This window comes from Falco biarmicus, chromosome 4 (assembly GCF_023638135.1).
Source record: "Falco biarmicus isolate bFalBia1 chromosome 4, bFalBia1.pri, whole genome shotgun sequence".
Taxonomy (NCBI): domain Eukaryota; kingdom Metazoa; phylum Chordata; class Aves; order Falconiformes; family Falconidae; genus Falco; species Falco biarmicus.
Window position 1 is genome coordinate 107,773,901 of NC_079291.1, and position 26,523 is coordinate 107,800,423.

General features: G+C 42.6%; 1 protein-coding gene across 10 annotated transcripts in view; it reads left to right on the forward strand.

The window, feature by feature from the left end:
- WNK2 (WNK lysine deficient protein kinase 2) overlaps window positions 1-26,523 on the forward strand; it is a 112,407-nt gene that overhangs the window by 46,413 nt on the left and 39,471 nt on the right. For 6 of the 10 annotated variants that reach the window (XM_056337789.1, XM_056337791.1, XM_056337782.1 and 3 more), the window contains exons 6-13: window positions 6,728-6,816; window positions 7,732-7,951; window positions 10,717-11,005; window positions 14,074-14,270; window positions 16,907-17,059; window positions 20,354-20,545; window positions 21,583-22,122; window positions 24,656-24,970. In XM_056337789.1, the coding sequence (XP_056193764.1) occupies window positions 6,728-6,816; window positions 7,732-7,951; window positions 10,717-11,005; window positions 14,074-14,270; window positions 16,907-17,059; window positions 20,354-20,545; window positions 21,583-22,122; window positions 24,656-24,970 (1,995 nt within the window). The remainder of the gene's footprint in view (window positions 1-6,727; window positions 6,817-7,731; window positions 7,952-10,716; window positions 11,006-14,073; window positions 14,271-16,906; window positions 17,060-20,353; window positions 20,546-21,582; window positions 22,123-24,655; window positions 24,971-26,523) is intronic. The other 4 variants (XM_056337784.1, XM_056337783.1, XM_056337790.1 and 1 more) reach the window with 4 other exon arrangements.

Here is a 26,523-nt window from a genome sequence, read left to right on the forward strand (position 1 = left end):
AGGAGGAGCAGGGGGTGGACCTCTTGGTGAGGTTGCCAGAGGAGCATCAGCACCCTGGGGGAGATCCTCTGTCCCAGAAAGAACCCCTCTCGTGGGCTCAACAGCTTCTATAGAGGAGCTGCACCCGCAGAAGACCTGGCGACAGCAAAGGAACCCGCTTCGACCCATGTGAGTCGCCCAGCTGGTGCCATGGGGCAGAGGGAAGCTGTGGCTGTGGAGGGGTCAGAATTTAGGGTCCTGAGCCATCACCAAACGTTGCGGTCTGCCCCGTTAGCTGGGGCACTGACAATGTACTGACGAGAAAACTTTACAGTCACTTTTTGTGAAGGATTGAGGTTAGTCATGCGGCAGCTATTGCTAGCATTGGGTTTTACTAGACTGAAATATAGTAGAGAAACGGAGCATAGGGTAAAAGCAAGAGGCCAAATTAGACTGTTTTCTTCCCAGTGTTAGGTGAGGCTCGGGGTTCTCACTGGAGCAGAAGGTGGCCCTGACCTTCTCGGATGGAGGGGCTCAGTGGTGCAGTGCTCCTGATCGTTGTCACGTATTTCAGCTTGTCAGTGAGAAATTTACTGAATTTAAAAAAAAAAATATTTAAATTTTTTTGTACCAGAAATGTAGACATGATTTGTAGTGCTTTAAATTGAGGGCCAACGCGGTGTAAAAATGTGATTGCTGTGTCTAGTTTCCTGATGCTTTTTATTTTAAGAATATAAAAGAACTTGCTTTTCATACCTTGGGCTCAGCATCATGGTGGCAACCGCTGGAAGTGCTAATAGCATCTAAAGGGGTCGGAATTGCTTCCTAGGGTTTGCATCAAGCAAATGAACACTTGCCAGTGAAGGTACGGTAGTGACCTTTTTCTTCTGACTGCCCCTAACCTTCCCTTGGGTGATGTGGGCTGCACGCTCCCTCAGCTGCCCAGCACAGTCGGGGTGTTACCTGGGTTTTGCCATCATAACAGCTTTTTCAATTGTTTCTGCTGTCTGCTAACGCTCTGTCAAACTCTCGCCTGGTAATAGGATGTAAGATACCTCTGAAGTCAGCTGGTCAAGTCACAATTGGTAGTTCTTATTGGTATAGAAAACAACATTACTTTTCTGAGACATTACTATTTTGTGTTAAGATACTACGCATTATGTGCATCAGTACTGTAAGATTATTATACTTACTTCAGTGACCTTTTATTCTGCCTGACCATATTCTCTTGGCTTAATTGCTGCTGTAGTTTTCCATCCTGTTTTTACATCTGTGTAACTGTATGTAAACAGCAGTCTAGGATAAAGTGGCAGTCACTTTCAAAATGTATGGAGGGGCTCATTTCTTTGCCAGATGGGACATGCTTGCTATGACTTGTCACTGTTCTCTGCCCTTTCAGCCTGAATTATGGAGTGTAAACATTAAAAAAGTGGATGTGTAACATAAACAGAAAATACATATTTTTCAAGCAACAGGTCCAAGCCGCATTTGCTGCAGTTAATTTTGAAGTTATTTCCTGGTCAGCATATTTGCAGTGACCTTCATTCTAGTGCCATAATCTCATTTTTCATGCATAACTTGATGGTTTTTCTTAGTCAGATTTTTTTTTTTGTGTTTAATCATTCTGCCAACTGATTTTGATGTAGACAATAGTGATGAAACATCGGAGTCTGTGACCTTCCCATGCAGCTCCAGTCCAATGTTTTCTTACTGATGCACTGCAGAATGCACAGCAGACTGGCTGTATCTGCTGGGGGTTCATGGTGACCTCATTGCGTTTAGCAGGACAAACCCATGCTTTAAAACAACCCACGTGTTTATAGGGTTCTGTTTTGTATGTTAAATTTTCCTATTGTTTCTTTTTTGTAAATGTATTGAATGTTTTCTCAGCATTCGCAGTCTAGGTTTTAAATTGCTCATACAGCTAGAATAAATGCTGTAGCTGTAGCACAGCAACAACGGACAGGTAATGTTCTGAATGTCACTGCACTGACTTTTTGTGTATTTTAGCCATCTTAGATCTGTAGATAATCTTAGATCAGCATTAGGATGGAGTACCATTTTGGAATGAAATGGAGAGGAGTTTATAATTGCACACAGTGATCTTGCTGCTGACTGTCATGGAACAAAATCCTGACAAAACTGAGAACTCTGCCTTCACTTTATTGACTTCAGAGAGTGTGTGGTAGAGTGGAATTGCAGCTGGAAACAGTTTCATCTTTTTTCGAAGGGCTGCTTTGTTTGTTTTCCCATTTCTAGGAACGGCATGAATCCAGAGACCACCTTCAGGTAGAAGGTGGAGTCTTAGTCCACAGCAGGCTTTCCTGGTATTTTCCTCTGTGGAAGGAAAACCTTTAGAAAGATTGCTGACGTGGGTCAGGCTTTATATTGACTTGTGTGGCATATCCTGTGCACCTTTTAAAGCATTACATGTTAACACTTTCAAAAGTGTGCTCTGCTGATGGAAGAATGACAAGCAGCTATTTTTACATCTCTGAAAAATGGGCTTCACACTTTTTCCCCCAACACAGAGGTTAAAACTTTAATGTCCTGTGTGTGCCTGACTGTAGGCTCAACTATCTTATAGTGGAGTGCAAGGTATTTCAAATCTAATCACTTCAGAAAGAAGGTGGGGAGACCTTTAAGTCGTGATAAGGGACTCAAAGTAAATCTTTCTATTTGAGACAGAAATTCTTGAAAGGGAGATTATTTGATCTTCTCTTATTTTGCTCTTGGATTATATGTATTTTAGCACATAAAGAATGTGTGAAAATATCCCTATGCACCTTATGCCAGCTAGCTGGCCCTGCATCTCGGGTGCAGTGGTGTTGAATTTACTTTTTTTTATAAGACAGCTGTGCAATTTTCAAACTCTCATTGATAATTCCTTAGCTAATATACTTTGAATTTCAGTGCTATGTTTCCTTGGGAATGCTCAGGAAAGGCAGATGGCTCTTGTATAAATGAGTGCGATAGGTCCTTTGATTGCAAATGGAAACCTGCGTTTCGCATGAATCCCCTTCACTGTCAGGGGGCTTGTAAGCATCAGGGCACCACACTGCAGGGAGGGTTTGCAGCGTTACAGTGAGATGGCCTTGGAGGTTTTAATGAAGAATAAGGAGCAAAAGCATAATATAGTACATGGGCATTGAGAAAACACTTTGGCAAAAGCAGTTCTGTTCAGTAGTTCACTGTGTGTATTTTGTCCTTGTTTTGTTTTGGTCATCTATTTGTAGCTTAGCTGTTCAGTAGATAAAACCAATAGATGCTCGGAGAGGAGTCAGTGTTCCTTCAAAAGATTTTGAAAGTAAAACATTCAAGGTTTTTGCTGCAAGGTGTTTGCAGGAGTTGCCTTTTTTTTTTTTTGTGGGAGCAATTTGTAAGGTCAAAAATCAGGGTCAGTCATCAGGGATCTGTCAAGGACCATTTTCAGGCAAACCTGATTCCTAGATGCCCAACATGTCTTGCCCTGCTCCATCCCAGTCATGTTCAAGCTGAACAATGTAACTGAAGATGGTCTGTGAATTCTGGAAAAGAAAATAAAATCAAGAGATACTGTGATATGACTTAGGGTATTTGTGTGTGTCATATGTTCATTTGCTGTTAAGATACCCAAAACCTGATCGGCAGGTTCCCTTGAGTGTGTAGATACATTAAGCATCGTATTCCTCTAAGTGGCTGAAAGCTCTCCAGGGAGTATGGTGGCAGTTGCCTTTGCTGCTTTGTGGGGTTGTTTTGGGGGGGGCTTGTTTTGTTGTTTTTTTTCCTGGTTAAATTGATACCTATGCACGTTTGGGATATTTTTCAGTAAGCATTAAGCTAGAGCAGATGATAGTCTTTATTACCCATTCTTCACAAGGTGGAAATCGGTGACTTCCTATGGCAAACTGGAATGTTTGAAAATGCAGAGATTTGTCCTGTTGCTTTCTATTGTGAATTAATGAAGGTTTCTCCAAACTCCTCCCCATCTGGGAACATGATAGGCTTCTCTAGCTTTAGGCTGTGTTAGGGTATAGAGGATCCATGCTAAAAACGTATTTTGGTACTGTCAGAGCTCTCTTAAGAAATGCTCTTGACACCCTGCGGTGTGCATTTGCTTGTTTTGAGCAAGCCTAGACTTTGAGAGCCTAGGCACTCTCTATTCTTGACACATTTTTCTAACATACAAAATCTGAACCCTCATTTCCTAAGATTTAGGTTTGGTCAAGCAAATAATTCTTTTTAGTGGGTCACAGCCAGCCAGCCACGTGTATGGATTATTTTGGTTTGTTCTCACAAGAATGGTTGTTTTGGATCTCAGCAGCTCTCTGCCTAGGCAAAGCCGGGAAGCTGAGTCTTTGTGTGACTGTTCTGTCATATTTGTTTTTTTTTTTCTTTTTCAAAATTTATGAATGTTAATACATAAATTAATAAATCAAAGTTTAAAGTAAAATCTGAGGCTTGAGCGGCAACAGAATGTTAATAAAGTGTAATCTGATGCTGGAATATTCAGAAATTCTAGGGGTGACAACCTGCAGAAGAATGAAGCTGGGTTAATTATCATTGATAATACACAGCTCTGGGCTGGCTTCAGGGGCGGCGCGTTGGCTGATGTAGATGAGGTGCAGCTGTGGCTGGTTCTGTTAAGAGGTTGGGCAGCCAAGGAAGAGAGAGGAGGAAGCAGAAAGAAGAGGGAGTGTGTCCGGGATGAGGAGAGACTAGGAGGAGGCAGCAGAGGGACTGGCCTGAAGAGTGTGTTGGTATGAGATGGTAAAAGACCTTGTTGCAGCCGGCTAGTTTGGAGAGTGCTGCGACACCAGCTCTTACTGAAATTTGCCCATAAAATTTATTCCAGACCAAATTCATTGAAGTACTTGCAGATACTTTCTGGAATACCCTTTTATTCAAGACAAAATCAGGTGAGCCAATAAGTCCAATCTTCAGGACTTCGGGCCTGCTTGTCTGCCACTGCATGGTCCATTATTTACTGTTCTTTCAGGGTGAAACTTTAAAAGGATTTGAATGGAGTTAACTGAATGGGCTTTGGACATTTATGTGCTTAATCAGAGTCTGGGCTTTTTAGATAAAGGAAATCATGTTTCCTTTTTATTCTGCTTATTGACTTCATTGGAAATACTTGAGTCCTTAAGTAATAGGATCTAACCGTAGAATCTATTCCCAAATTAGTTTCGTCAAACTTTCATCCATACACGTCTTATCTTAGTAGGTAGAGGTATTACTTTTTTAAAAACTGAATACATTTTTTTTGTGATTTAAGCTGAACAGCGCAAATACAAAGGATAACTTCTTGTGTTGCCATTCTTGTCTGTAGCTGAAGATATACGTGAAAAGTATTCATAGGAAATCTTCTGTTGAACTGAACGAGTTACCAGCATTATGGGTGTTGGGTATCTGTTAGTGTCTCCTACGCTGTTTGAGGAGGAGAGCGGTAGGGTGGTCTTGCTGAAAATGACACCTGTTCCTAATGGGACATCCCTTCCTCCCAGACTGCAGCCTGTCATCAGGAGAAATTGTCAGCCTGCGTTTTGGAAATGCACAGCTGCATGTATGTTAACTGCTCAGGTGTTCCCAGTAATTATTTTTGACTATATTTTGATGTGTACAGAAAGATGAGATAATATATTTACTGTTATTTAGCCTGAGAACGTGCTTACTGCTTCTCCTACACTCTGTCTTCATGTTGGTAAGACGTATAGCCTCTTAATTAAAATAACACATACCTTGAGAAGGTTCGTGCTGAGGTAAGGTCTTGGTCCTGAAATATTAAAAAATAGGGAGAGATAACCTATGACTGCCCTAGAAGAGTGTCTGTGCTTCTTTTAAATCCTCTTCATCATCTTAGAAAAAAAACGCACCCAACCTGAAGGAAATGCAAACTGTTCCTCTTGCACCGACATTGAGCCAGAGCCCCCGATGCAGAGAAGCAGATTCTGCTTCTCTTCGCATTTCCTTCTGTGATGGACCCTTGGGTTTTCTCCTTGGAAGGCCATGCTTTTATAGGTTAGGTGTTACAAATCTGGAGCTGAACACTATTCTCAGCAAAAATGTCAACATTTGACAGAGATTTAACTTGATTTATAGGTTGATTTATAGGTTACACCTGCTCTGCCGCTCATTCCTGACGAGATTCAAACAATGTGCTGGGGAAATTCAAGAGCAACACAGAGCTGTTGGGTGTATTCTCCTGCTCCCCTGCTTGGTGTTGGGATTGGTTATTGGGGATTTTTTTTTGCAGGGTGGGGGTATTGGAGAGTGAGGACATAGAAAACCAAAAGATTTGTGGGAAGCAGGAATTTTCCAAGGTATATTTGACTCATTCTTTAAATTGGCTATCTGAAGAAAAACGTGATTGTTTGCCTTTATTCATATAGTGTTTTGAGTTAAGGCAAAACATAAAAGGAATAATTTCAGAAAAGGGTTATTCTGAAAATTTAAAATTGGCTGTTTCCTGAGTATTGACTGCTGAAGCCACAGGATATAAAGGTAAGGTTTGCAAGGGTTAGTAAAGAAAAAGGGAGGTTAGCCCTGTGTACGGCTGAGTTCATCTACAAACACGCGTGCTTATTTTGAAGTGCGATGGTACTTAAATATGGTCGCCCTAAATCTTCAATTCAGTTTTGCATTAAGACTAACAGCTTTAAAGTATTTGTTGCTCCAAGGGTTGAATTGACCTCTTCAGGAAAAATGTCCTGAAGAGATACAATGTAATCCTCTTTCAAACTAATTTTCTTTTTCTCTATCATCTTAGGGTATAAAGCCAGCAAGCTTTGAGAAAGTTACTGATCCTGAAATTAAAGAAATAATTGGGGAGTGCATTTGCAAAAATAAAGAAGAAAGGTTTGTTTCAAGTAATCAAGTTTTGTATTAAATAATGTGTATGCAGGGATTTTAAAGCTGTCTGTGGATTTTTGTTCTGGCCTCTGGATCTCCCCTGTGCAGGAGAAAATGCAGAATGGAAATACAAATATAAATGATTACCTGCTTTTCTACTATATAATGTCAGGATAATTAAGTAAATGCCATTGTTGTGTGTCTTAACCTCTCGGCTTCAAATAATAAGGTCAGAAAGCATCATTGTGGACATATGAACTAGCGTATTCTGGCGTAGCTGTCCACAAAATCTCACTCAGGAGGTTCTGCATGGAGCATCGAGTGTGGTGGAGGTCAACCATGAATGCGACATGGTAGATTCACCACAAGCTGTTACAGCAGATTCTGTTGACTCATTAGCCTCTGGGTACGGAAACAGATTGTGCCCTGTTCCCAGCTTTGGTTTTAAGACCTAATCTTCTTATACTGGCCTCTCATAGATGAATGTGTCTACTGTTCAGTATTTCCTAACTTTCACAAACAGAACTTCTAAGGACCTCCACTGACTACCCAGAGGGAATGTTTCTGGTGGGTTTCTTTTTTTTTGTGTGGTTATTTTTGGGGTTTTGGTTTGTTTGGGGTTTTTTTAGTACTCTTTAAGCTCAGATACCGAAGAGAAGTTGAGCAAAGCTATAATCTGCTTTTCTGCGCAGGCTTAAGGTGTTATGAGTGTTGCTGAAGCTTTGTGAAATAGGAAATGTCATTTTTTCAGCAGCCCTCAGTAACACTGTAAATACTGTCTTTTTGCTAAGAACACAAGTTTCTTATGGGTGAACACTGCACATATTGTAAATGTTTTTGCCTTTAACAGCAGTTTCCCTTTACAAACTTTGAAATTGCTTAAGGCTTGTAGTATTTTAATACTCTTTATATCCATTGCAGATATGAAATTAAAGATTTATTAAGCCATGCCTTTTTTGCTGAAGATACTGGGGTAAGAGTGGAACTTGCGGAAGAAGACCATGGTAGGAAATCCTCTATTGCCTTAAGACTCTGGGTAGAAGATCCTAAGAAACTGAAAGGAAAACCCAAAGATAATGGAGCCATTGAGTTTACTTTTGATCTGGAGAAGGAAACTCCTGATGATGTTGCACAAGAAATGGTAAAATAAACTCCTCCTGGCAAATATATATATATGTATATTTAAAGTAGTGCATAAATCTCAAAGGATAGCAGGAATGACTCTGGTAAAGTAACTTCCACTTAAGCCATTCCAGGTGTCTAGTTTAAGCAGTTTGCGTTGATTTTAGAATGAATGCTGCAAGAAGGGAAGAATTAATAACTGAAAAACATAGTTTACCAAGTATGAAAGTCAGATGTATGAAATGGCATTTCAGATAGCTTAGGGACCATAGAGGTCTCTTCTACTTTTATATTTTGAAAACTGTTTTGCCAGTTTTTGTTAGCTGCTGAATGTCTTCAAGTTTGTTTGGAGCCTTTAGTTTCAGACATGATCTTGAAATAAATTTGAGTTCAAAAGCTCAATCACAAAATATTCTGCACTGAATTCTTCAAAACCCTTCTTTCAATCTTTTCTGTTGGTGTTACTGAGGAGGAATGTAGATGAGGAAAGTCTGTGATCAGCCACTCTATCACCAAACATAAATAGGAAACTAGATTCAAGACCACTGCACAGTTAGGAATAAGCTTTGGATTTTTTAACAGATAAGTTGAAATACTGAAATTCACCAACTTAAAAACTTGTGGGATTTTGTTAGAAAAACTATTTTGTGTTCCAGTTCCACTATGCAGTCCTTGAACGCGTATTTTAATGTCTTTACTGCAGTTGTTTGGGTTTTCTGATGTCATGGAGACATAGAATCATTAAGCACTGAGTCAAGGGTCTGAATTTTCTTGCATTTGCAGAAATGTTCCTATTATAATCTAAATCCCAAGGGATCCCATTTAATGATGTTGTCATCACCACTCTCGTTCTGCTTAGGAGGCACTCATTTTGCTAGTGTTGCCTTACTCTTCTTGGACTCATCACCATGTATTCCAAATTTAGTGGGAGAAGTTCAGGCTCCTCTGTCATGTTGTTAGTTTGCAGTGGGCCCAATATTTTGGGGGCAAGGTATTGTTACAGAACTCATTTAATTTAAAAGTTGCTCTGGTATAGTTACTTGTGGTTATATTCTGCATTTAAATAATTATGGATTTATTTGGGATTTTGAAGTTCTGTAGGTTACTTGGCTCACAGATGTGCTATTTTGTTTTGAAGAGGAAATAATTCTCATAAAAAGTATATTCAAAGATCGCTCCCAAACTACTGTAATACTATAGCCTTTCCCACATAATGTTAAAACCTGTGTTATTATTACATTAACAGTTACCTGAGTGCCTATGAAATGCTTTCAAAGTTGAAGCTGTTGGGGGGATGTGGGCAAAGAGGCACATTGTTCCTAAATGTCTTTTTCTAGCCCTTATGAATTGTGGAACATCAAAGCCAGGTGCTGTCGTCAATTTGGGTTGCTTTGTGTCCTGTGGAAGAGGAGGATGCGGAGACCCTTTGAGTATGGGGAGTTATTGATCAGTATTGCTGTTTTTTCAGTAGTCAGGCTTTCCAGCCTGTCCAAATGATGCAGGCAAAAAGAACTTGAAATGTTCTGGCAGGTGTGCAACCTGAAGTAACCTTTCGCAACCAGCGGATGCTGTAAAATAGCATGTCTTCATTAAAAGCTTTAGCCACATACAGGTGTAGGAATACGAATTGTGCTAAAAAATGGTTGATGTGCCAGGTTTTCAGTGTCTTCCCATTAGGCTTTGTCCTGCAGAATCTACTGGGCTTGTTAATTGATGCCATACAAGGTTCTCTCGATTTGTGTGGTGGTTCTCTCAAGTAACTCCCTTCTGTCATAAGTGTTTGCTGGATCATCGGTCCAGAATGTCATTAAGGTCTGAGGGCACAGACAGTGGAAAATACCCATATCCATCTGCAGCTGTATTTTAAGCTGCTTTGCACCTATTAATTTTAAACAGCAAAAATCTAAGCTGTAAAACTGTCTTGTGTTTGGGCAAGAGCATAGAAGGAAGCCCCCTAGATTTCATCCATGTATATAAGGGTTTCCAAATCTGTAGAATATGGATGTTAAGAATGTAGGGAGAACAGGCAAATCTCTGGTAGGTCACTATGGGACTGAAATTCATACCCTACACTGTAAGAAATCATGCATACAACTAGCACAGAGACAAACTTCTATTTTCTCTGTTATGCAGTTGGATTCAGAGGAAGTCTAGTCCCCTTTTCAGTCAGATGTGAACAGCCTGCACTGGACTCTGAGACAGGCTTTTTCTTTATAAAAAGTCAATCAATACTGACTGACTTTGCCTTTAAAGAGAAGTTAATTTGAGACTAAATTCTCACCATAGCTTCCTTCATGACTTGCTCTGATACCAAGCACAGCAATTTGAGCAATTTGGGAAACTGTGTATACTGGAAAGGTTAAGGCAATAAATTCTATTTTAGGTGTAGTATGGTTTACTCTAGTTGCATTGTTCAAAGAGCATTTTTCAGAGATATTTTTTCCTCTTTTGACTGTCCTGTTAGCCTTTCAAAAAAAAAAAAAAAAAAGGAACCAATCTGCAGTTACACTTGCTCTCTTCTTAATGGACCTTAACTGGTGATTAAATTGACCCAAAATTCAGGCCTTAGGAATTATGTATTGTTTTAAAACACACTAGGAATAGAAGTTTTGCTCAAAACAAACCCCCATCAAGCTCAAGTTCCTGTTCTTGTGAGGAATAAATATGGAATTCGTGTTATTTCAAACTGATGTTTTCACTGTTAGGAAGAGATTGAAGCAGCATGTGTGCACATGTGCATGTCCCTGCACACATAACCTTGCTGAGTTTGTGCCTCCTCTGTAGATTGACTCTGGATTTTTTCATGAAAATGATCTCAAGATAGTCGCGAAGTCAATACGTGACAGAGTAGCGTTAATACTATGGAGAAGAGAGAGAATTTGGCCTAGGATGCAGTTAGAGGAACGTCGGGACTCTGAATGCCTGGAGAAGCTGAAGACGCCGCACGCACAGCAGGTCCAGGTCACCTACCTTTCCCACACTGGCCACCATGTCCTGTCGGAGTCGGAGGAGCCCGAGGCGGACCAGCATCCCTTTCAGCAGAACCTGCCCACCAGTGTCACCTCTGTTGCGTGTAAGTTTCATGGTGGTTCTGTGAGCACACGGTGACCGATGCCCGAGGGTAGAAATCAGCGATGATCTGAGCTCAGCAGTGAGATGAGCTGCTCTGCAGGGTTTTTGCGCAGCAGCCTAAAGAACATGAGCGTCTCTGGCAGACGTATAATGATTTTGAAAGAACCAGTTTCAAGGAAAGCTATGCTATATAGACACGGCTCCTCCTTCAGTAGCAATTAATGCAGAAAACATAATGTATCTGTACATGGAAAAGCAGGAAAGGAGATCTGCTGCTAGACACAAAAATTACTTTTTCTGTGCCAGGTGGTGGGATCAGCACTAAGTTTGGGCAAAACACAGATCCGGAGCCTGCAGAAATTGAATTGGCACCAAACTGGTCAGGGTGACTGGTGGCTTTTTCAAATGCTGTTGGCAACGTGGAGATGTTTATGGAAAAGCAGACCTTGCTGAAACCAGATCAGTGCAAGTTACTCTTGATGGGCTGTGTGAAAATTTTTGTGAAGCTGTGCAAAGGCCTCCAGCAGAAAAACAAATACACGTCTCTGAATGTGACGTAATGTAGTTCAAGATTTCCCTCTTTTGTGGGAAATAATAACTGCGGTTAGGTCACGCATGTTGGGAGCACCAGAACTTGTGGGCTGATGCTGTAATTATTATTGGGGTCCTTAGGTACTGGTGCCTGCTGGTGCTCTCTCTGTTCCTCAGGCTCTGTTTTGTCCTGAGCTCCTGGCCTTAAAGTGAGGGGGTTGCTTAATCTTTAAGGCAGGTTGGAGCAGGTGGTTGCTCTCCTTTGTCCAGCCCCTGGTAGCTACAAGCTGATGATCTGCCAACAATTCATGTTCAGCTGGGGGCTGACTCAACTGTGAACACTGGGCTATTTCAAGACGGGTGGATCTAAATCTCCTGTTTTAATTCCAAGCACTGATTTTGGGGTGTCTCTGAATCAGGGACTACCTGGCCTTGCTTGCAGAGCTTGTTTCTTGTTTTATTTCTGAGCATCTGACTTCTCTCCAGCAAACAGCAAGCCGTGAAGAAGTAGTGTTTTTCATTCCCTAAAGCAACTTGTCCCTGTGGCTCTGTCCCCTAAAATCAACCTTTGCTACAGAGTAAAGCTCTGGTATTGAAATATTAGTCTGTTTATACTTTCAAACATCTTGAAGGAAATGTTGAAGAAAGTTATTTTTAGCTTGGAAGATTTGAAATTTTATGAGAGTTCTAATTTTTTTTTCTAGCCAGTTTTTCTGATTAAATCTGTTGTACATATTTTACTACGAAACTATTATGATAGTGTTTCTGGTTTACTGTTACGGACTTTTGTGTAAGCATATTTAAAGATGCTTTATCTTTAGCAAAGAGGCAGCTGCTGCTTTAATTCTCAGGTATTGTGTAAGTGGCTATATTGATCTCACTTCACTTTTTTACATCATACCCTTTTTTCATGCTATCTAAGTCTTTTGAGAAACACCATAATTATGACACTTTGTTTCCAGTGGTACAATGATGCTGCTTGTGCTTCCCATGGTTCTGTTGGACATGAGTTGGCAGAATTTTATAGTAAATATAAGCACCTCAGTTTATTTCCTACTCCTCCTCAGCTTTTAACCAATTCTTGGTTTTATTTGGCAATTCACCGTCAGATGTCTTTGAACATGTTCTCAGTGATGTTGGGCATAAGACCTCTATAAATTAGCATTTTACCAATTCATATAATAATCTGAGGTCAAATGTAAAAATGTAAATTAATAACTCAATGTGTAATGCATGCTCTACAAACATCTGAGATAGACTTACAGCTTTTTGCACTCTACTGTCGTAATTTTTTTTTTTTACTTTTTTTTTTCCCTCTTTCAGGTCTTAAAAAATTGTTTGTAATAAAATGGAAGTGTGTATGCGATAGAAATCCCTGCTGCCTTAGAGTAGGGCCATGTTGACTCTTTTTAGAAATGAGCTGAATAAATATAGAGGGGAGTTTAATTCTGAAAAAGCAAACAAAAGAAAACCCCAAAACAACAAAAAAACCCCACTAGTTGGCAGAATAGTTTGTGAGTACTGAAGAGAAATGTCATTTCTGGTGCTATTAAAGAAGAGTTTGTTATTTAAAAGCCAAATAACTAAAACCTTATTTGGAATATGGAAAAAAAGAGAAGATGGAAAGTGTTGGAAAAAGAAATAGCTTTTAAACTTAGCTGTAATTTAAGCTATTTTCTTGCAACTGAGTTGCAGTTCTCTTTCAGTTTTGAATTTTAAATCTCTGTTACAAGCTATCTGTCTTTTTGGTTACTTACAGCTACAGTCTTGGTTGCCTCATTTTATTTCTCAAATGAAGGATATGGTAGTTTATTCTCAGGAACTGGGCACCTGTACTTTACAGGCTTTAAAAGTCATGAAAAGACATTTTTAAATCAGTAATACTCAGTGGTGTGCAGTTTTATTTCTATCAGACAAAAGATGTGATGCTTGCCCAGTACTGGCAGCTGTGCAATTCTGCAGGTTAGCTTCGCATAAGAAACTCCAGCAGAGCTCTGAATGGTGAATCACTGCAAACCTGCAAATTTTGTTGTCTGTTCTTCATCTTGAGCTATTGCTGTGTACCCAAGTAGGGTGTGATTTGCTGAACTAATAAAGCGTACAGTGTAAAGATTTTTGTAATTTTCAGTGCTACTAATAAAAAAAGGTGTTCGTTGGTGCATCCCTGGGAGATCTAACTCTAACAGGCTCCCTGATCTGCTGTGAACATTACAAACTGGGGTTCCCTTTCCTTTCATCCTACAAAATCTATAAATGTCTACAGTTCTTAATGTCAATCTTCTGCCCTTTAAAGGAAATACCAATGTGCCTAAAATATCATTGTGCACAGGAATCCCATGGGGATAGGTTTTGGCTTAAGAGAAGCAGCATGTGCCTTTTGTAGAAAGTTAACATTCGTGTTGTATAATGCATTTATACAGTGGAAAGGGCTAGGGTAGTAAAAATGCTAATTACATAAACCAGTGTCAACCTTGCTCTAAATCATTACTGGAATGTTTGGAGTTGTTGAGCTTTTAATAAAATATATTGTTTTTTCAGCTGACAGCACGTTTGACAGTGGCCAGGGGTCCACTGTTTATTCAGACTCCCAAAGCAGCCAGCAAAGCGTCATCTACTCGTCCCTGCCGGAGCCGGTACCTCCTGCTATCCAGCGGGTGTACAGCCCACCTCTGAGCGAGAGCCAGGCTGTGCCCCACAGCCTTCAGCAGCTGGGGCACTACCAGCAGCCCTCAGGAGTAAGTCTAAAGCTCTTCAGAATCGTTTGGTATGCTAGATTGTACTTCATGGCTCGTTTATACTCTAGTTTTCATTAGGTGTGGATTCCAGGCCTTGCTTTATATATTCCTCAGTCACCTCTATCCATGCTGACTTGCTTTGTGGTACGTTTCTAGCTGATCCGAAATGTGTGCTTGGCAGATGGCGTGTGGCTAGCTGTATTTGCCGTTCTGAAGAAATGCTTTGCTGGCAGCTGCCATATTTTCAGTAAAAAAGCTTCTTAGCAATTGGTTGTCGCTGAGCTGCATGAGCAGTTTTGCAGTGATTGGTTTTCAACTTACGCACATAGCTGAGAACTGCTATGTTTGGTTTTGCTCACTGTGAGTTTAGCCGCACTTTATTGTCCCTTCACTTGTTCAAGAACCTTCTTCCAGTCCTAGCAAAGGTCACGCGTCCAGTCACTACCTTTCTGGCTCAGGGTTTGAATTTAATCTTGCACGGAGCTGGTGATGTATGTCCATTACTGAGGCTCCAGAATCAGGCACTGGGAACTGAGATGTTCACACTTGCTCCCATTTTTGTGCTGTTACGACCTTGACCAACAGCAATTAGTGGAACTACTGGTGCAAGACCAAACACATGCAAGTGAACGTAAATCCTCGGGTGCTTCTAGTGAGAGGCACAACACTGAGCGTGTTACGCCCTTCGGAGGCTGTGGCAGCACCGTGGCCCGGCTCCAGCCTGTGCCCATCACACGTGACAGGCAGCCCTCATGCTGCTTTTTGCCACCACAGCCACCGCACCGTGGCTTTGGCTCGAAATGCTGTGTCCCTTCTCCAGGAACCAGGAGAGGAGAACGTGTGTGTGTGTGGACTAGGCAGCAGGCACATCGCCTCTGGTGGCCCTGGGGACCTCTGCAAACCCTGTGGAGCTGTTTCTCCAGCAGCCTTATCAGACATGCCTAGCCTGTTCGCTTCGGCCTGGCCAAGTTCAAAGGGAGCTGAAAGGCTTGATGCCTGTTAGGTGCCAGCAGCGACTCCCCGCCAGCTCCGTGTCTCCATCCCTTCCCCAGACAAGCCGGCCATGTGGCAGAAGTTTAGACCTGCCCCTGTTACCCGAGTCCTTACGCTACATATGTGGCCAAAAGACCAGCTCTTCTGCAAAAGTGGCAGGAGACTTTGCCGGGTGAAGCCCCCGATGGCGGGCGAAGCTGATGTGCCTGGAGGGTCCCAGCCCTGCTGCTGGAGGCCCTCAGCAGGAGAGGCATCCTGCCCAGTAACAATGACAGTAATGATGTGGTAGGGTTTTGGGGGGGGGTTTTGTTTGTTTGTTTCATCTTATTTGACTTAAGCAAAAGTAAGATCCAGGACCAGCGCTTTTTTCCTGCTTGATCCAGATTTACCCTATGTGCTCGGGAAGGACGTAACTTTCCCTGGGTTTACCTTACGTTTTCCAAAATGCCTGCAAGAAATTTTAAACTGTATTTTGTGAATGCATTGAAACACGACACTCTTGACCTGAAGGAAAAGAATTCATCCTTGGCATCTGTAGCCAGCTCCCTCCACTAGGTAAACCACCTTTCCTATGTGCATGCATCTCCAGGGATGCAGCCTTCCTCAGTTTTTGTTCACCTGAAGCACTAACTTAACTCTAAATATAACTCAAAAGGCACATCTTGAGCAGATTTTTTATTAAATTTTGCCGTGCAGCGTATTCTTTTAGAGCAGACTCATTCTTCCCATTGATAAAATTCAGTAATTTCAACCTATATGCATTGCTTTTTTGTGATTGAGGGTTTGGAAAGATAACTATTATTTGTGAGCAAAATACTTCTCATAGCTTTTTATTTTCTGATGGGGTTTCCGTATTTTTTTCTTCCTGCGATAACTTGGGTTATAATTCCAAGGTTTGAACATCTCAGCAGAGGAGACAAAAGCCTGACTCAAAACCTTCCGTTTTGCAAGAAAACAAAATCGCTCTATTTACCTGGAAGATTATTTACAAAGATAATGAGAACACAACTGGAGCTGTACTAGGTTTTTTTAGGCTTATGAGCCTCAGTCTGACATACTGTTTATTTTTATATCCTTTGTTTGAGCTGAAGTTTTAGAAAATTGCTGTTGTTACAAACCTTATTGGAATTTCTTCCCATGGCACTTCCACTGAGGTTTAAATTTTTTTCTCACTTCTCTGTTTCTTTTCTGGGCATCCATTTCAAGTAAATAACCTGCTCTTTTGGAAGATAAAGATCTTTAAGAAATCATAAAAAAAATATATCTGTGGAACAGAAATTTATCTTTGTATCCAGTTAATGGCTTGTTGTTGCTGTTGGTATATTCTCAGTCACTGTGTATGTGCTTTCAGTGCTTTTTTTTTTTCCTTTTTTTTTTTTATTGGCCTGAATGCTGGCTTCCAGAAAGAAATGTAATGCAGTTTGGGTGTCTTATTTGGAATTTGCTGTCTTTTTTTCCCATGGTTTTAGATTAAGTAACTTTCCATTCCTTGCAGATAATTTTTCGTATTCCCTCCTCCTCGCTGTGTTTTTAATGGAGTACCAAGTAGGCTATTTACCTGCAATTCTATCTTTCGTGAACAGTCACTGAGGCTCTGAACATGAGGGTTGCTCTTCTCTAAAGCAGTGCTCTCCCCCCTGCAGCCTGGCCTGCCCACAGTGCAGGCTGCACCCACGGTGGTACCCCCGCGGCCCCCGCACTACCAGGAGCCAGCGATGCCGTTCCCCATCGTCCAGCCCACCACCGTCGCCTCTCTGCAGCTGGGGCAGCCGCAGCCGGTGCTGGCCGGCCAGCAGGTGAGAGCGAGAGCTTGGCTGCTGCTGGGATGTGCTGTTCTTGTCCCCTTCCTTATCCATGCTCTGCTCCAGCCCGTACCTGCAGCAGGTTTGAGGTGTTTGAGGTGATTAAACTGCCGCTTGGGAGGCTTAGGGATGGGGCAAAGGGCGTTGGGTTTAAGGGATGGAAGAGTAGCGGACTTGAGGACAGCAGTCATGTGGTACCTTGGAGCATCCTGATGTAGTGTGAGACTTCTCTGCCATTGTGGCTTAACAGCATCAGCTTGAAGCCTTGCATTGATTACAGCATACTGTCTTGGTCCCTGAAAACCAAATGCTTTTTATTAATTTTCCGCTATTATTTGGCACCTCCTTTCTAAAGGGTTAGAAAGACTGTATTGCCTGGTGTCAGCTGTCTTTGAATCCTCAGCGATGCTGCTTTTTGAGTTGTGCATGCATGTTAAATAGTTCGGTATAGGCGTCCAGCCAGTAGCTTTATCTTCCAAGAGAAGAGTCTCTCTCCTTCTGAACTGTCTCCAAATAGTAATTCTTTGTGCATATTAAATTATCAAATTCCCCCTTGAACCTGTGTTCCTTAAAGGTATTTACAGAGCAGCCTTCAGCTGCCTCATGCAGAGCTGGGGCCGGCCTGGGAGCAATGCGGCCACGCACCGGCGTGACTGGCTAGTTCATGGCTTGTTTCTGTGATTCTGCCAAAGGATTGGCTTTTTTTTTTAACAAGTCCTAGTCTTCTGAAAACATCAGTATAGGAACAATGTAATTTGGTCATCTTGAAAAGCATGTGCTCATGTGAAGTTTTGTCATACATCAGGGGTTTTGTTTTTTTTCTAATGGGCAGGGATATCCTCATGGATGTCTCAGCCAAAAATTTCACTTTCGCAAATTTAGGACTTCACCAGTTGCACAGATCTCTCTAGTGGCCCCTGGAGCTTTATGCTGACAGTTCAAAATCAGTTGTTTATTTCCCCCATGAGTAAATGCTGATTTAGAATAGGATGTTTGCCCGACTTGCTCCATTTCTTTCACATGCCCTTTCCTTGCAGTGTGGCTGTCCTTTGAAATAATTCTAACCCTGATAATAAAAGGATGTAACAACTAGTCTGGGTTTGTTTTCTAATCTTGCTAGGAAGCCAAATAAAAGACTGTCTTTTTACGGTATTATTGCAGAAATGGGTAAAATGATACCATTTCTGTGCAGAGCTTCCCAGAGCTCCTGCGTGCCTCGGACGGGAGCAGGTCTGCTGTTCCCAGAGTCTGCAGGCGTGATGCCATGGGCAGTGGAGAGCCGCAGCCTTTTGTGAGTAAACAGTAGGGCAGGTCAACAAAAGACTGGGAAGTCGGGGTGAGAATATTCATCTCCCTGAAAGAATGAAGTTATTGATCTTGTGTGAATATGCACTAATGGCTCAGGCCCAGGGGATCAGTGTTGCTTCTCCTCTGTTTTTTTCCCCCCGGTTTTGGTATCTGTGCATTTATAATGTTAAGGTTATAATGAGGCAAAGTTAACATAATTAATTTGGATATTTTCCCCTCCCTATGCCTCATCCAATTTACAAGCATTTTGTAAAACATGCATGTTTTAGGAAGCTGCTTGGTTCCCTGAGCACAGTTTTTCTGCTTTTAACGCAGTGTCCTCTCGAGCCGAAGGCAGGCTGAGCAGCCTATGTCAGCGTGCTCAGTCCTTAGTTATCTGTGGGCAGCCTGCCTTGAGCTGCAGATAAACCCAGCCAGGGATGCCGAGATACCTGAGCTGCCTTCGGGAGCTGGCAAGGTTTATTAGCTCCAGCCCAGCATCGTGTGCATGCCTCTGTTCTGCTCCTGAGCTCACAAGGGTCTGGCGAGGGTTTCCCATGGTGCAGAGCTGGTGCCATGGGACAAGTGGGGTCCCCTGATGCCTGAGGTGGGCTCCATCTCAGCCACTTTGCTCTGTCCCATCACCACTGCTGAGCCAGCCCTGCTGAGCCGCTTGTTTGCATCAGCACTGACGCTCCCTGGAGTTTGGGATTTCAATTGGATAAATGCCCCTGCTTTCCCAAAGCCTGGAATGGCAGAAACTGCAATACAGAGCCATGTCACTGGTGGCTTTTTTTTTTTTCCTTTAATGTGGCAAGATGAATACTCAGGCAGGACTAATAAACTCTGCAGGAGCTGAGCTGGTGCTCCAGCATGTCTTGCACTGCTTGCGGTGTGCTCAGCCCCGGACACACACCACCGGTCACCAGATGCCCTCATTCACTGGTCCTTGCCCTGGAAACTTACTGGTCGTGGCTGAAGTTTAGCTCTTTAAGGGTGGATGGTATCTTTCTGCCTTGATAGATCTTCTACAGTTTTATTGTATTAATACCTGAAAGCCAGTTGAAGAATGCTGCCACTAAAATAGTGCAGAGCAAAATATTACAGTAGTGATTTGTGGTGGAAGTGGTGAAGAGGAAAAGTTATAATGCTTGGCTATTCATTTTAAAGTCACCTGGCCGTTGGGCATGGAGTTAGGCTGCATGTGCTGCAGAGCCTGGGTGGAGCAATCAGCCCTGTGGTCCCAAGCAGGTCAAACCAGAGCCAACTGGGTGCCTCTGTGCCATGCTTCTGAAACAGAACAATTTTTTTTTAAAAAAAAGTACTTTCAGTGTTAGAGGAACTGGAGGAGGAGGTACTGGTAGCATGGAAAAATGTGCAAGTTTGTTACTAATTATTTTCAGCCTTAATGCAGACTTTTATTTCTGTTGTGCTGTATGAAATCTGGCAGGCCGGTGGAGCACTGTTTTCCCTAGAAGGGTAAAACTGCGGTTTCGGCTGCCACATTGTTACTACAACACCCCAGAAATAACTGGGATCCAGCTTTTACTATAATTATTGTGTCTTATTCGTGTCTCAGATAATAAGTGTTGTATATTTCGATGCCTGCTACATTATGTAGTCAGCTTTTGAATGTCAAGATTAGCTGGATATAATCTGCGTAGTAGGAATCTTTGAAGTTAGTAGGTGGGGATTTTACGGGGCCAACTAGAACAGTCTCTGGGATTTAGAGAATCTGAGTCATTACAAATAACCCTTCCAAGATAGTTAGAACTTGTCTTTTCAGGTAATGTATCTTGCATTTAAATGTGTTTTAAACATAGGCTCTTGTGCAGTATTTAAATTAGGAGAGCCCTTCTCTTCTATAAAGCATCCCCACTCCAAGCCACAGTTCTGTTCTGTGCGGTTCGAGAGAGAGAGAAGTGGGTGGCTGTGTCCAGTGAATGGGTTCTTTCATAATGAATGGGCTATAACCTTTCTTATTCTGCTTTTCTTTCCTAGCAGCAACCCATATCACAGCAAACTTCTCTGCAGCAGGTGCTTGCCAGCCAGCCGGTTTGCCCAATCCAGCCTGCAACCCATCTGTTACCCCAGTATCAGCCCCAGACCTCTCAGGTGGCAGCTAGCAGCACACCACTAAAACCCCTTCAGATTTCAACCGTGCCTCAGCTCCCGCCGGTGGCCCCTTCCCAGGTAATAGCTTTGAAAGCTGTGTGTGAATACATCCATTTGAGTAAAGCTTTCCAGCTAATAATTAACATGATTTGCAGTTTGTGTGGCTATTTTGAATGCATGCCAATTTAATTAGTCCATTAGAATATAGCTTTTTCCTAATTCCTGTATATTTCTTTACTATTTGTTTTTGTTTGGTGAAGCAAAAATCTCCTTTGTGAGTAATCCTGTGACATGCCTAGAGAATCCACTTAATGGCAGTTACAAAATTGCAATAACTGCATTTATTTTTTTTTTCCCCACCTTCCCCACTGGCATACTCTCTTCCCCATCACAGGCTTAAGAGCATGAGAAGTTGCCCATCTTTTTCTTTTTCTCAGTTCCTGACTTTACCACTCTCCCCCTACCCCCCACCGTCCCTAGCTCTCAGCCTTGTTTCCGTTTTCAGTAGCAGGGACAGACCCTTTCCTCGACCTGGAAGCATTTGTTGGTGCTATTAAGGTGCTTGCTAGCGACAGCCACCACTATGTGAAGCAGCTTGCACCAAAGGGAAGAAGCAAGCTGCTTCTGTGGCAACAGGGTAGTTACAGTCAGCTCCATCACTGGGAGGTTTTGCTTGTAAAAAAACCCTTTTATGGGATCTTCTGCGATGCCTGGGTTGTAGCCAGCCTGTTTAAAGATGGGGTTTTTAAATTGCCTTAACTGAATTTTGCATGAGGGTTTTTGCATTTTGTCTGGTCCTCTTCATTTCTGTTAAAATGGAAGCAACTTTTAATTAGTGTGTTGCTTGAAGGCTTCGAGCTAGTGTTAGAAACAGGTTTAACCTTCTCGGGTATGAAAACATCCCCCCAAAATTTTATTTTTTTTCCTCAGGATTTAAGCATAGATCAGTTTTTATTACTGTTTGTAAACCTCAGGAAATGAATGGAAGTGATTAACAAACAGACATAATTATCATTGTGGCACAGGCAATTTTTACGTACTTATATGGCAAATGAAACTACTTTGTACCATCAGTGAAAGCACTTGCAATTTATGTGGTATTATATTTTTTTCAGATTCCTCAGTTTCCTGTCATTCCTGCAATTACTCCTCTGGCAGGACTTGACAGCCTTCCTCCAAACCTCTCTGATATACCTGCTGCAAACGTGCCCCCCATACCTGCTCCTTCTCAGTATTTTGCTCCAGCCATGATTTTACCCAGCCTCCCCATGAACCCCACTCTGCCTATGGCACCAAACTCCCCTGCCCTCCCCATGCAGGCGGTCAATCTTCCTCATACCACCGTGGCTTCTTTGGTCTTGCCCTGCCAAACAATAGTGCCAAATATGTCAGCTGCTACGATACCGTTGCTTGCTGTGGCTCCGCCGGGAGTGCCAGCATTGCCGCCGCATCACGGGGTGCCCCAGCTCCCCCAGCAACAGATGTACCAGACCACCTTCCAGCAGATCATTCAGAGCGAAGTGCCCTCTCCCCATCACACTCAGAGCACGCAAGCAGTATCCCAGCCGCAGCAGCCTCCACCTCCTCAGTCACTTCAGCCAAGCATAATTCATCCTGCAGAACAGACTCTGGCTGCACCTGGGGCTGGCCACCAGGTAATCCACGGGGCGTGGGGCTGTGTCGGTACTGGACCCTAGGGTGGTGACTGCACGCAGGCGTTCACGGGGCTCGCTCTCTTGGAAACATGCGGTGGGGAGGTTTTTTTCTTGTTCTTAAGATGTTTTGTTAACTGCTTGACCTTGGTCCTGGACATTGTTGCTAGAGCTGTGAAGTGTGGTGGAGCCGGTGAGGTCTTAAGCCAGGGACAGGTGAACATGGAGGGTATAGGGAATGATTGTGGGGGCTCTGGAAAGCAAGCAGACGAGCACTTCTTGAATCCCCTCGTCGTTTTCCCATCTCAAACGTGAAAGAAGCGTGAGCTGCTGTTGGCCCGTAGGAGGAGAGCAAGCCGAGTGGGGACAGCAGCTGCACCGATCCCTTGCTCCACTGTGCATGGTGTGGAGCCATTGCACGCTCGTGGCAGAATACGGGCAAGCTGGCAGGAACGGTGGGGTCATTTTGATATAGAACAGCTTTAAAACAGGGAAGGGAAATAGCCAACGACCAGAAAGCTGCATGGAAGAGGACTATCGGACAAGAATGAATTCTAGCTGCAGACCCTTTCCCCTTTAAAAAAATGCAGCATAAATGGAGCTTCTGATATTGGTGCTATTTGCAAGAGAACTGGTTCAAGGCTTGTTGGCAAAGTCTGTAAACACTTCTATCGCCACATCTGCAATATGACAATGTGAAATGCAGCCTGACCCAAGCAGGAGAGAGCACTAGATCTGTTAGGAATAGCATTCTTGAAAAACTCTGTTCTAGATACATCCCTTTGCCATAACAACATAGCGATTAAAAGCCGTAACACCCCATTTCAACCTGCCATATCATGGCATCTTGAAAGTAGTACGTCATTTTAAAATTTCTATCTTCAGCCCTGTATTTGGTACGGAAATACTGTTTGTAAAAACAGTGGTGACTTGGAGCCCGAGGCAGCTGCTGCGGGGTGCCTGAGCCATGGTGTTTCCAGCAGCTTTACAGGGAGCAGAACGAGGACCATTGGGCGCAGCAGGTGCGGCAGACACCAGAACTGGAGAACTGATACCCCAAACTGTCCTGACACAGTCATTATCTATCAGAAATATGTGGAAGAATTGCATAGTAATATTTATAGGATAAAAAATGGCTATTGCAGACAAAATGGACAAGTGCAGAGGAAAATTAAAAAAAACCCCAACATTGTTCTGTGCTTTAAAATACTTCTGACAGAGAGGTATTTCTATAAAGAGAGGCTTTCCAGTGCAGCGCTGTTTTAGCAGTTGATGGTTAGCACCTCTGAGTTTAGTTTTGCCCAGGTAAATTATACATTGAAACATTCTGTGAATTATTCTAGTTATATAAGATTTTTTTTATAAAAAAAAAAAGACACTGCTATTCTGCAATGTACACCACAGTTGCTGTTCTAACAGCCTCTGCTTAGGCAGTCCTGTAACTGTTACGCCTTGTGAAGTACATCGCATCTTTATTTTTATCCACATTAAAACCTGGAATAATAATTTTGGCTTGTATCCACAGTCTGCAGAGACCATGCAGTTACAAAACTGTGTGGCCTAATTCTCATCCAAGTCTTGACATTTTTTAACGTGTTCTCCAAATAGTCTAAATCTCTGGGTGATGATACTTTAAATAAGTAAAAATTAGGCAGTGTGTTACCTAGTACTAAAAAGCCTTTTTTCTTCCATATTTTCCTTTCTTTCCTTTTTCCTCGTCCCACAAGCTCAGTCCCCTTGGAAAAATACATGCTGTACCTAAAAGGAGAATGTTCTGTTCTTAAATGTACAACTCAAAAGAGCGGTTGTGCAGAATAACAACATGGTCTCTAAGGTAGCTGGCATCTAATCGCATCGGTCCAGTTCCCACAAAGCGCTTATGCACACGAGTTATTTTAACGCACTGAAGAAATCCACTGAGATAAATGAAACTTCCTCTGTGCGTATGGCGCAAGGAAGCATTTGCAGGACTGGGGCCTCGGGGCTTAGCATGTCAAGAGTTAAGTTTGTCTTAAATGTTTAAACTAAGTGGAAAGCAATGTGTTCTGTAAGACACTGGTATATATTCAGTAAAAAAGAGTTAATTGTGTGGTCTGTACCGGCTACTGGTTCTACACGTATAGTAGATTCTTAAAGAATCCTGATTCAGATTATGGGTAGAGGATACTTCTCTCTGCCCAGGCATTGTGGTAGGCTTGTTGGAAGCAGAGCAAACTATTCAGGACAATGAATTAATCATCCCAGATTTTAATTCCTTAGTAAAATACGGCTTTGTTTCTACAAATCAAATAGCGCCCAAGCAATACACACATTGTCACAACTATACAGGAAGAATCCTTAGATTTTTATTTGGTCATTTCAAAGCAAGTTTAAACTCTTCAGTAGTCACCTTTCCAAGTGGAGACCACACAAATAGTCTCACTGCAGAATTACTAATCCTTTCTCTGTGAACTCTGGTGGCTTCAGTGCCTTGTCATGTGAGTCACAAGCCCTCCTAAGCAGAGATTTGTGTTAATAGCTGTCTGTTGTGTTACAGCAGATTACGGGACACACTCAGTATGCTCTGGAGGCTGGAGCCCAGGTGCCCATGCTGCCTGTGCAACCTTCGATAGTCATGTCACCGCCTTTGCAGTTGCAGCCTGAACTGTTGCCTCCCCGCGTCGCTCCAGAAGGTGTTTCGCAGATTCATAGCAGCCTTGCTACAGCTAGTCCACCCGTCCCCATAGATCACTGTCTGCCTCTTCAGCCCTCTGGTCTGCTGCAGCTTCAGCCTGATCTTTCCCAGCCGTTGGGTCCGCAGCCCCCGGCTCCCTGCTCAGCTGTCCAGGCAGTCGCGGAGACGTCTCAAGAGGTAGAGCTGTTTCCTCTGAAGTAACTCACCAGCCTCACCCTTAACCTTCTTACTTACTCCTTTGTGAAATAATGGGCTTATTTCACAAGGCAGATTATCCCCTCTCTCACCGTATGGAATTGCTTGTCCTAGATGCTAGCAGCTCTGGGTCAGCAAATAATTGGCTATTTTGAGTGAAGCTGGAAGCTGCATGTTGTACCTTGGGAAACGTCTCCTTGAAGTACCGAGGCAGCAGGACTGAGCACCTCTTTGTCTGTAGCTGAGTACCAACACAGAGATAGAAATCACTTTCTTTTAAGTGCTGTGGGTCAGCAAGAAGCTGTTCTCGAGAGTTTCATCCATGTTTTGTCCAGTCTTGTTTTATGTCTCAAGCACTTGTGCAACCAGCCATCACTAGCCTTACACTGCTTCATAATGTGGTTCTTCCCTATGTCAAAGCTCTTCATGCTCCTAGCCTTGTTCCCATTTCATTTAGCATTGTATCCTCCTGTATCGCCTGAATTCTAGTCTAGCCCTGGGATTTTTGTTTCTTCAGGTTTTTGTAGGCATTCCCAATTCTCAGTGGTCATATAAGCAAGATAGATTTTGTTGGTTTCCTTTGTAAAACTGTCAGCTCCTCCTGTCTGCTATTTTGACTTTTCTTTCCACTCCCATAATTGTTTAACCTTCTGTCTTGACAGAACATCACAGCATGGTTTCTCCTCTTCAACTCTGTAACAGATATCCATAAGCAAAACAGAACAAAGATTCTGGCGTTTGAACCTGACTTCAGTAAATAAGTCTAATCTGTTCTCCACTTCTGAATGGAAATGTCTCTCCTGAGGCTCTGTTCTGAGCTACCTTTCCTCCCAAAGTAACAGTTTCCATCTCTTCAGACTAAATCTTTTTTTCTTACCCATGCTTTCATGCACTTGTCGCATGCCTTGACTATACAGTGCAGCCTATGAATTTCATTAGAGGTACAGCTTAGTTCCTCTTCGGAAGATGTTCAGTAAGGATGCTGCTAACAGTAGAACTGGATTCTAGCTCTTCATTTTGCCTGTCTAATTCCTGTCAAATAAATACTCATGCTGTGATGTAGGACGTGCCCTGGTGAATTTCTGTATCCTATAGGTTAGATATAGCAGAAATGGTAGGACCCATCTGTAGTGCTTTTCTTGCAGAATCCTCAAGTAAAGCCTGGCTGTGTCAGGCATGTCCTTTACTCAAGGTATTTCTTTCTCCAACTTCCTCTTCTGTCTGCACAGCTCACATCAGGTTCAACGCTGATGCAAAAGCTACAGCCTTCAATGCAGGGGCCATCCCACTAGGGATTCTGGAAATACGAGTAAACCTCATTGTTATTGTGCAGTATGATATGGGGTGTACGAGTCATCCTATATTACCCGAGAAATCCATGTCCACTGAGGCGCATGCCTGTCCTGTTACTTTATCATATCCCCAGGTATATTTAAGCACCCTTTGCTAAATTCATTATTGTATTTCATATGTATGTTAACTCCCTTCTCTCTTTCAATTTAAGAAATCAGTCCGATATCATAGCATGGTCAAAA